At 34.8% G+C, this 12,150-nt stretch overlaps 1 protein-coding gene across 3 annotated transcripts in view; it reads left to right on the forward strand.

The window, feature by feature from the left end:
• Positions 1-12,150, forward strand: part of LOC126778416 (pleckstrin homology-like domain family B member 2) — a 106,471-nt gene that overhangs the window by 92,134 nt on the left and 2,187 nt on the right. For all 3 annotated transcript variants that reach the window (XM_050501916.1, XM_050501917.1, XM_050501918.1), the window contains 4 exons: positions 7,838-7,940; positions 9,824-9,949; positions 10,641-10,740; positions 11,602-11,689. In XM_050501916.1, the coding sequence (XP_050357873.1) occupies positions 7,838-7,940; positions 9,824-9,949; positions 10,641-10,740; positions 11,602-11,689 (417 nt within the window). The remainder of the gene's footprint in view (positions 1-7,837; positions 7,941-9,823; positions 9,950-10,640; positions 10,741-11,601; positions 11,690-12,150) is intronic.

The raw sequence follows: 12,150 nt of genomic DNA on the forward strand, positions 1-12,150 counted from the left end.
TTGCGGTAGAACGGTGTTTTGCGGTGGTACCTACCCAGACGAGCTTGCACAAAGCTCTACCACCCGTTCTTTTTTATATATAATATGTAGGCGGCCAAATGTGCCATCTGGTGGTAAGTGGTCACCACCTCCCATTGATATTGGCTTAACGTTATATCTATCGTATATCACTAGAACAAAGATCAACACAGCTGACTAGTAATCTTTATCGCGATCAGATTTGGCAAGAAAATGAATACTTCGCATAAAACTATGAAATTTTTTATTACTTGTAACAGCGAGGAATCTCGACGTAACAATCGGAACGACCTTCAGAATTAATGTTTGACGCACCCCGCGGTGATCTTGGATCATTTGAATGTATGTCCACATCAAAAGCGTTATAAATTACTACCAATCGTCTCGAACACGAAAAATTAAAAGAGAGCGCCAATTTTTAAAATTGTTTCGAATGTAAAACCAGGGTACTATTCAAATTAAATCATAATACTTTATTCAGTACGGAAGCATTGCTTATTGATTGTCAAATTAAGAACTATCACCGGTTCAGAAAAGAAAATATCATCATATATCATGCCTTGATGAGAACCGGCGAATATATTAATATAATTGTAAAGTTATTGTATATGTTGTTTCGGACTAGGGAATTTAGTTTCCTGTATGTACTGGGATAAAATGTGATGTCATTTTTGTCATGTGACCCAATTTTGGTCAGGGAAGGGAAAAAATTCAAGGCTAGGATCACGGGACTGTAACACTGCCAACTCCCAAAGACATTTACTTGACGGTAGGACTTTGTGCAAGCCCGCCTAGGTAGGTACCACCCACTGATCAGATATTCTACCGCTAAGCATATTGTTGTGTTTCTGTTTGACGGGTGGGTGTGGCTACAGTGTCTGATATAACATCGTAGCTCCCGAGGTTGGAAGCGCATTAGCGATGTGAAAAGCGGTTAATATTTCTTTTAACGCCAATATCTATAAGCGGGGATACTCCACATCAGCCACTCAACATCAAATGGCCTATTTGCTCGTCCGCCTACGTATTTTATATAAAAAAAAAAAACAGAGAACACAAGTAGCTGTTTTTGATAGTCAGACTATTTATATGAATACATTGTCTGTTAAACCTGCTAGTTTAGTGACATTGATAGTCAGTAAACATAAATTTTCAGTAAATGCACGAATTCACGAACGTGATATATATACTTTTATCCTAGGTAAGTTGGCTAGTATTTGAGCTAGGTCGCACTTACCGCTAAGTACATTATTAATGTTCCACGAGATGAGTTTCCTCTCCAAAACACGTGATGTGTCAGGAAATAACATGAATACACGTAAATCCTCGTTTTAGAAACGATATTCATTGACGAACTTGTGGTTCCATCTGTATTTGTATTCCATAATAATCGATAATAAAATATTATATTGACATTCTTTTATTTAATTATTTCATTTTAACTTTTATTTAATATATAATATATGGAGATGAGATACTGTTCCGAACAGGTACCTCAAACTCCTTTCTTTATTTTGTCCGGATACAAGCATTGAAATAAATATTGCCACTGAAGTAAAATAATTTGGATTCAGTTTGGAAAATATATAACGAACATTTGAAATAATGCATTTGGTAAATGCGTGGGCCGTATAAGATGTATTGATCTTGGTAGACTGGGTGGCTATTAGCGGAGAGATTGCGCTATATCGTTTTAAAACGTTTTCGGAAATTTCAAAAACTTCGTCAAATATTTATATAATGATTTAAATGTAACAAATATCAATACTCATTTATATTTGGCTAGTTTCCGCCCGTCGCTTCGCCAGCGAATGAATGAGGATAGGGTTTTAGGTAGGGCCTACCTGTTAAGTACTGATAAGCTATCACTAAATGTCATCTAAATTCGACCAGCCGTTATTGTGTAATCGACTAACAAGCATTTACATATACAGTTATAAATATTGGTAGGATTAATATATCAATAAAATGTCAAATATTTTTCTATAAAATTTTCATTTATATATCTTTTAAAAAAATCATCTTGTTTTTAAACTTAAACTGTCAGCTAATATCGGCCATGTTTATTAATAGGGCTGGCCCGTATGTTAAATCTAATATAAAAATTTGCGAATCTTGATTCAAGGTTACGTTAACGAGCATGTTTACAATAAATTTTAAAGAAGTATTATTTTTACGGGTAAAACCTACTTTTTAAAATTATTTAAAACTAGTCTTCGCCCTCGGATTCGTTCGCGTGTTAGGGGGAAGAGGTAGGTGTACGGTATTAAAGTATTAAGGTATTATTTGGTCTATATACTATCTTGGGGTTCGAACTTGCTTTGTACCAAATTTCATCAAAATCGATATATTGGTTTAGGCATAAAAGCGTAATAGACTGACAGAGTTACTTTCGCATTTATAATATTAGTGTAGAGGAATATTACTATTATTATTACCTACTCTATATCCTTTTCTACACCCCTAACAACGTGTACACATTTTTAAATTTCATGATGATTTGTCGAATGGTTAAAACTTGAAAGCGTAATAAACAAACCAACAAACAAACTTACAAGCGCATATTATTAGAAGGATGTTGTATTGTAAATCAACTTCGAGGAATGACCCAAACGGAACTTGGCCAAATTTTTATCATGTTCTTCGATGTTACACAAAATTCTCATAAAAACGTCTGTGAATATTATATTACTTTAAAACATGAAAAAACTCACGAAATTAACACATTAAAAACAATATTAAATTAAAACCTAATAAAACTCTGTATCCTTGTAATAATAACTATTTACATTCAAGATTTTAAATTCTATATTACTAGTATAAAATAAAATTTATGTCGCGTAGGTGTGGCAGTGACTTAAATAATTTCGACAGATTTTCTACATTATGACGTTTACGGGTAAAGCGACCGCACATTAAAGAATTATAGCTGCGAAGTCGATGGCCGACGTGCTTTCAGCGCTATAGGATACTTCTGATATATAAATAGGGTTTTCAGATAACGGTGACAAAGCGCTGGTGTCATTGTGTTTTTTAAATAATATGTAAATCGTATTAAAATTTTGCATTTTAAATTATATGTAGAATTAATTCATAATATTGATGTAGGTATATACAGTCAAGTATTCTTTTTATCTTTAATTGTTGGTGCCGAATGAGTATAGATTGTTATGCAAATGGTACCCAGGAATGTGTAGTTACGTAACAACAAAATATACCATTTGTCAAACGATAGCATTATGAATACCAATTGTATATTTTTATTACAAACAGTGAAATCCATACCTAACTACAAATGATGATAACAAAACAGCTTGAAAATCCAAAAACATTTTGGGCGGTTAATGATTATGTGCTACAGCTGCGAGAGGGTGTACCACCCTCATGGCATGAGTCTCCTTGATGGAGGGTCCACTAATCACGCCAACTACGCACCACCTATACGCTTATAGTCCAAGGACTCATTGCAAATTTTCATTACCAATGTACATAAATATCTATATATATACGAGATCAGGAGAAACTATACGCCCGATTGACTTGAAATTTGTCACAGTTACTCCTCCGACGTAGAAGCTCGCTAAGGGCGGATTTTACGCAAATCCTGTACAAAATACATTCTTCTTCTTATATACCCGCGCGAAGCCGGGGTAATTAGCTAGTATATCATAAAAGTATCCGCTGTTTAAACTATAAATTCGAAATAAAATATCCAATGTGCGGAATAAATCCAGTTAAACAGATTGCGTACAAGAAATAAATGTAATTAATTAAGTGTTGAAAGCGTTAAAAGCTAATGATATTAGTTTAAGAGATATAATAATATTTAGGAAGTTTCTAATATGTGTAATTGCGTTCACGTTTCCTGTGGGGCGAGCATGTTCTGTGCTCGCGCCAGCTGGATATGATTCATCTGAAAATCGATTTACATAATCAAAATATAGAAAAAAATTGCTTTAAAATGTTTTCTTAAATAATAAATACATTGACACGATATAAATAAAACTGTATTCTTTATTTATATCGAGCATTGAATACTTGCGTAACCGAATGAAATATAATACATCGTGACTTCTTGTATCGTTGAGCGAGTGATTTGTACTCTACGATAGGAATAGATACCCTTGTATTTTTTCAAATACGGTTGACACGTCTCAATTAAGCATGGTAGACTGTTAACGAAATCGATCTAAATATAATATGAGGCTGCTGACACGGAGGTCCCAAGCTCAATTCCCAAGTCGCGCCAATAAAAAGTTATTGGGTTTTTCTGTCAGATTTCTCTGTAGCAGCCTGGGTTCTGGAAGTTGGACGTGTGTTCGCTCCCGTGCCTCGGAAAGTACGTAAAGCCGTTGGTCTTGCGCCGGAACTCTTTCCGGTCGTGTCGGATTGCCGTCCCATCGGATTGAGAGAGTTAGGGAATAGAGAGTGCACCTGTGTTTGTGCACACACTTGTGCACTACAATATCTATTGCGTAGTTGGCTAATCTCTCTTGAGATTGGCCGAAATCGGTCTGAAGCACATTATTATTTATAGTATTATGTTTTTTGATGTCGCCCTTAGATATTGGCATTGTAAGAAATGTCAACCATCGCTTATAGCCAATGCGCCACCAACCTTGGGAACTAAGATTTTATGTACCTTGTGCCTGTAATTACACTGGCTCACTCACCCTTCAAACCGGAACACAACAATATCAAGTATTGCTGTTTTGCGGTAGAATATCTGATGAGTGGGTGGTACCTACCCAGACGAGCTTGCACAAAGCCCTACCACCAGTATTTTTATAGTTAATATTAAAATTGTGTGTATGTACATTCCCACAGTTGGGATGATATATTCTCAATAGTACGGCCGAAGATGTTTATTTATTGTCTCAATTTTATAGCCATTACAGTCTTTAGCACGGTAGCAGGTGTGTCCGATCCCTAATTCGTTACGCGAAGTAATATTTTCGCAGCGGTATTTCTGTCGAGAATATACTACGCGCTTCGCTCGCCGCGTTGTGTTTGTAATAAATTACTTCAGCGTAATATTTACCGATAAAAACTTGAGTTTTTAAATTATTCTATTTACCATGTGTTGGTATAAGAATGCTGTTTACATGATGGCGTTTCAAACTCAAGCCACTTTGGTCTTGCGCATGATTATTTGGATCTGATATGATAATCGGTTAAATATTTAGTTTTTATACATGAACTAGCTTCCGCCCGTGGTTTCGCCCGCGTGTAGTCGGTTTATGTATTAATTCAGGGTATAAGCTATATATAAATTTTATCTGTACGTCTAGCGGTTTTTGCGAAATTGATTAAAAAGAATATACAATACATTAACATTTATAGCATTAATAGGATTATATTTTTTTTCTTTCTTTTAATATTGGGAACGTAGTTGGTTACGTTTTATTAATATTTCTTATTTTTATTGAATATCCCACTACTGGGCTTAAGGCCGCCTCTCCTCTTTTTGAGGAGAAGGTTTGGAGCTTATTCCACCACGCGGCTCCAATGCGGGTTGGTGGAATACATATGTGGCAGAATTTCAGTGAAATTAGACACATGCAGGTTTCCTCACGATGTTTTTCTTCACCGTAAAGCACGAGATGAAATATAATCACAAATTAAGCACATGAAAATTTAGTGGTGCTTGCCCGGGTTTAAACCCACGATCATCGGTTAAGGTTCACGCGTTCTTACCACTGGGCCATCTCGGTTTCGTATATAACGGCGGGTATAAGTTAAAAAAATGTCCGTCCGTCCTCGAAGTTCAAGCTTGTTACATGCCAAATTTCATCAAAAATTTTTTTTATATTTATAATATTAGTTTAGATAAGTCACATCAGTTATATAAATTTTAAGGTTTCGTGTATATATTGTGAGTATTATTCGCGTGTCTATACCATCGCTTTGTTAGATTCATTGCGGAGTGCGTAACAAACTAATAATAAACGTTTAACGGCTGTTTAGTTAAATACTTCTCCCTTTCAGTCATCACTGATTTTACATTCGTAAGAAGAAGACATAGTATTTTTCAACGCATCACCCTCTAAATAATATTTATAGGTAAAGTCGATATATGTTTAGGGAAATATCCACCGAAGCTTTTAGAATTTACTAAATAATTAACTATATTCTTACTATTTCAAAAATAAATGATTTAAAAAAAAATAAGATAACAAAACAATTAAAAATATAAAACTTATAAAACAGATACAAAATACAATTCCAATAATTTAAATTTATCACCCTTATCTAATTATAAAACTAAAAAATAAAAATATTAATTTAATTTTTTTTTTTAAAAGATCTTTCGGAAAACGCCTAGACTTAAAAAGTAACAAATTTAAAAAAAAAAGAACGATAAGTGCTTAAAGGATATCCAAATAAAAAATCTGAACATAAATGAGTGTGGCATTATGTCTGTGTGGCTTACACTGATAAAGAGTTCGCGCTGGGGCCTCGACAATTGTACTCCAAAACCTTTATTCGTGAGTATCTATTAAACCAGAGTAACGAAAACGTGCACAAAGCAATAATTAACGTTTGCAATATATATTTTATTTAATATAGGTGAGCAATGAAAAAGTTAACAATTGTTAAACAAGGGCACGAACGCTTAGTCTGTTTCATTTAAAATGTATTTAAGAAAAAATACGTACGTATCGAAAAATTATGTTTTTTTTTAATGTTTTATGTCCTTATCTAAACTGCCTTTACTGGTGATAGGGCTTTGTGCAAGCTCTTCTGGGTAGGGTAGGGTACCACCCACTCATCAGATATTCTACCGCAAAACAGCAGGACTTGGTATTGTTGTGTTCCGGTTTGAATCGTGAGTGATCAATGTAATTACAGGCACAAGGGACATAACATCTTAGTTCCGAAGGTTGGTGGCGCATTGGCAATGCAAGCGATGGTTAACATTTCCTACAATGCTAATGTCCATGGGCCACATACGATCAGGTGGCCCATATGCTCATCCGCCTACCTATAATAAAAAAAAACTTGTCATGCTTAAAGCAAAATTCATCCATATGTATGGATGAATTTTTGTTGATGTCGTCAAAAACTTTTGCGTTTATAATATTATTAGGATATATATAAGATTATAAAAGGAGGGAATGACGCTTATTTATATCATTTTAAAGGTACACTTTCATAGACAAGTGTAATATGCACAGAAAAACATGAACCTAGTTATAAAAAAAACATCAGTAACAGCCTGTGAATGTCCCACTGCTGGGCTAAGGCCTCCTCTCTCTTTTTGAGGAGAAGGTATATGGCTTATTCCACCACGCTGCTCCAATGCGGGTTGTTGTAATACACATGTGGCAGAATTTCAGTGAAATTAGACACATGCAGGTTTCCTCACGATGTTTTCTTCCATCGTAAAGCACGAGATGAAATATAAACACAAATTAAGCACATGCAAATTCAGTGGTGCTTGCCCGGGTTTGACCCCACGATCATCGGTTAAGATTCACGCGTTCTTACCACTGGGTCATCGCGGCTGTCAAAAAAAAAACATTAGCATCATACATAATTAGGATTCTGTTTTGTTTTTTATTATATGCGTATATGAGCATACGTGTGTATATACATGTACAAACGTGTGTTTGTGTGTTTACAAGATCAAAAGATTTTTAACATATTTGTTGTAATAAATGCCTTGTTGTTTAAGGACTAAGATGTTTTATAACTTGTTTCAAAGGTGTTTGTTGTTTTTGAATACTTTCTCGTTGATTGTCAAATCAACTTTATATATAAATAGAATTTTTCCAAAGTTCTTAGTAAATATTTTACGTGTTATTTCTTCACGCAGCTTCAAGTTCGAAACTCTCGCACCGAGTCCACAGAGGATGACAAGCGAAGCGATGACAGCCGACCCCTCAGCCACGCTTCAGACTTCAGCAGAGATAATATTCGTACGTATATGTTTGTCTTGTGTATTATCTGTTGTTTAGTTATTTTTCTAAAGCACGTTGCAAATAAGCCGTATCATAGTAATCACCTTTAGACGTTGGCACTGCAAGTCAAATTAAATCGAATGTATTTATTCAACCAAGCTTTAAAAAAAACGTTTTAGAATCTTCGCTACTTTAACTCTACCGACATTTCGGATTACAGCTGAAAGAACGGTAGGAATTTGCGTAGTTTTCTTAAATAAATCAGATCTATAATGTGGTTCGTATAAACAATTATTGTTCTTGATCAGTTCGGCGTTTGAACTCGAGCTTAAATCCACCAAACTATTTTACACTAAACTAATGTAATAAATTATATTGTTTTTTTTACGGCAATGTTGGACAAAATTAAATTGTTGTTGCAATTAAAGATTACGAATATTTTTTTTAATTGTGACCATTAAAATTAACAATTGAAAATAAAATGCAATAATATTTCTTACATTTAAATTTAAAATAAGCAAAGTATAATTAATCAATTACGAGTCGATTGAATTTTTAATTGTTATTGCTCGACTTTCGACTCGCTGGATGTCATTATATACATGTGTTAACATATTATATATTACATTGTCAATGTATGTATTTCTATGACTGACTCGTTGGTCTAGTGGCTTGATGTAAGGCCGCAGACCCGGAGGTCCTGGGTTTAGTTCCCAGGTCGGACCAATAAAAAGTTATTGGGTTTTTCTGTCAGAAAATTCTCAGCAGCAGCCTGGAGTCTGGAAGTTAGAAGTGTGTACACTCCTGAGCCTCGGAAAGCACGTAAAATCGTTGGTCCTGCGCCTGAACTCTTTCCGGTCGCGTCGGATTGCCGTCTCATCGGATTATGAGAGTTAGGGAATAGACAGTGCATCTGTGTTTGCGCACACACTTGTGCACTATAATATCTCCTGCGTAGTTGGCTAATCTCTCTAGAGATTGGCCGCCGTTATTATTATGTATTTCTATGATGTTCACCTTCCATCATTGATTCCATGATTATGAACTCATAATCCCGCCATTTTCTCTGCTATAAATAACAAAACAGTATTTTATCATGTCAAACCCTAGATTAAAAAAAAATATATAAATCATGACTTTCTTTTGTGTAATTTTACACTGAGTCACTTAACATACAATAAAAATGCTAAATATTATTCCTTATCTAGTAATGCGTGTACCAGAACTGCTAATTCATCAATGAATGTTGATTAATTCAACGTAAAACTGCTACTAATTAGGAGTATAGACGATACTGTTATAGGTCGGCAAAAAACTCAGTTGTAACTTTTATTTATAATATATATACGTGCTATTATTTATAAGAAATACGATACCAAAATAGTCTCAAAATATATACTATATTTTACATATGATATAAGCGTTTAATGATTATATAAATTAAACGCTTATGTAAAATATTTAAAAGATTAACTGTGACTATAGTTTACTGGTGGTAGGGCTTTGTGCAAACTTGTCTGGGTAGGTACCACCCACTCATCAGATATTCTACCGCAAAACATCTGTAATTGGTATTGTTGTGTTACGGTTCGATGCCTGAGTGAGCCAGTGTAATTACAGACACAAGGGACATAACATCTTAGTTCCCAAGTTTGGTGGCGCATGGGCGATGTAAGCGATGGTTAACAATTCTTACAATGCCAATGTCTTTGACCACTTACCTTCAGGTGGCCCATACGCTCGTCCGCCTACCAATAATATTTTAAAAAAAAAAACTTATAAATGTATTTGAAATAAATGATACCCAATAAAATTATGAATCATTCGTACGATAAAAACTTAAATATTTTATGTTGTTAGAAATATCTATTAAAATAAATTATTGTTATATATATTTTCAGTATCAGCTGGCAACGCACCGCGTCGCAGCCGCCGCGGTATTGCCAACGAATGGCAGAGACCGCTCACGCGATACTTGCCAGTGGACCGCGACGACTTCGATCTACGAAGACATGTTGAATCCGCTGGTATGTACTATAAATATACATACATATATACAAATTATAAACATTTGAACGCGATAACGTCTGGATCAACCAATTCCTCGGAAGTGTTCTTTGCGTAAGATTAAGCTTATGCATAGGCGATGCAAGCTGTCGGCGACGTCAGGCATGCCGTTAATAAATATCACTATTTTTATATTTTTCAAAAACAATAATCAAGTTGATGATGTTTAATGTAGTATGTTGTTCAAAACAGCTGTTTCTGATCTATTGTAATAAAGGCAATTTTTATAAATAGATAGAGACAGTATCAAAAAAACTTTTCTCTTTAAAAAACCCGACAATGACACGAAATTTGTGGTGGTACGCCTCTTGCGTGGTACAAAAGACAGAGGGCCTCACAAAACTGGGTATAATGCAATAACAAAATGATAAGATCCCCCCGTGGGGAGCAGTAACGTTTAACGTGGGTGACACCGTGTGGAGCAACCGGTGTTATAAAGTTGGAAAATATGTACATATGTTTGATCTAATATCAGAAACAGCGAGTCTCATTTGAATAATGTTCTGTATTTTAACTCAATAAACGATACGTTTTTAATTAAAAAAGAGTTGGATCTGTGATTGAATAAATCATGTATTTTTTTTATATAAATAGTTTTCTGAGATCGGTTTTGTATTCTCCTCGTTGTAATGTCCTATTATATTGGTCCAGGGCATCAAATCGAGCTGTGCCCCTACGTGACGATCAACTCGACATCGTGTCGCGGCTACTTGCACAAATTGGGAGCGAAATTCCACACCTGGTCCAAAAGGTTTGTATACTTATTTTACGAGAACAAGACTTTTAACAAAGATAAATAAATACAAATGTTTTTTTTATATTTAAAATGCTAATCGAACAGGAACTCGGTCCACCTGATTGATGGTAGTTTCCATTGACCATACATAAATGTATCGTAGAATCTTCGGTTCCAGGATATAAGATGTTATAAATATTTTTATTCGGTTTCAATATCAAATATAATATTTTAATTCGAGGGCGAGGCGATAGGCACACGAACCTCCCTCGTTCTATTTTAAAATATCTTTTTTTTTTCATCTTTTCTAGCGTGTATCTAAGCTATTAGAGCGACTAGTATCTTTAATTTTAAAATTCAATGCTTACTTTGCTAGCAAACGTCACCGGTGTGTGGAGTTCGACAATAATTTAACCTCCTTTACAAAGTATAGTCCAGTGGGAAATAATGATTACACTTGGCCTATAAACCAATAAATATCAAAAATAATTGTTAGACTTTTGTTATGTCAGTTATTCTATTGTTAAGAAGATAAAAACGCGATTTATTCATTGTCGCCCAGGGGCCCCGGGTCTTCAATGTCTTCTATTTACTCAAACGTCTGAGCCGCTTATTCTGGTTGCCATGGCCTCGTATATTTTGGTGTCTTAGCACTCGCTAACAATCAAAAATTATTTTAGATACATGGCATCGTAGATCCCATAGTTGGAGTCAAGGGGAAACTCTTCTGGTCAGGGGGATCTTTTACTTGTCTACTGCCCTTTTGAAATAACTATTAGCAAAATTTTAAAATCATTTGTTTTCCTACTCGGTAATCAAATTTGTTGTTTCTTTTTTTAAATATTTGTTATTTTAAGATTGTTTTTGTTTCGTCAGGTGGTTCGTTTTCGATAGAGAAACGAAAACGTTCGTCTACTACTGGGACAAAAGCGAGAAGAAACCGCGTGGCGGCGCTTACTTCCAGGTAACATACATTGATTGTAATATTTTATCTTGAATAATAATAAATGAAAAAGTGAGCAATTTCTTCTCATTGAAGGGAAGGATTTTGGGCTTCAACTTGTATATACACTTGTCAGATTTCCTTCCTACATATACAGGTTTCCTTACGACGTTTTTTTCATATTTGTTTTTATAGTATTCGTAGGCGGACGAGCATATGCGCCACCTGATGATAAATGGTCACCGACGCCCATAGACATTGGCATTGTAAGAAATGTTAACCATCTCTCACCTTTCAAACCGGAACACAACAATACGAAGTAATTGTACGCACAATATTTATTTATTTATTAAAGGTTTGCTAGCGGATGTTACATACTTTTAGTACTAAAAGTAGAAAAATTTTATGTACACCAATTTGAAAGCAAACACTGAATATTATAAGCACATGCAAAATTCTGTGCACCATTTATTCTATCCAGT

The sequence above is a fragment of the Nymphalis io genome, chromosome 26 (assembly GCF_905147045.1).
Source record: "Nymphalis io chromosome 26, ilAglIoxx1.1, whole genome shotgun sequence".
NCBI classification, from domain to species: Eukaryota; Metazoa; Arthropoda; class Insecta; order Lepidoptera; family Nymphalidae; genus Nymphalis; species Nymphalis io.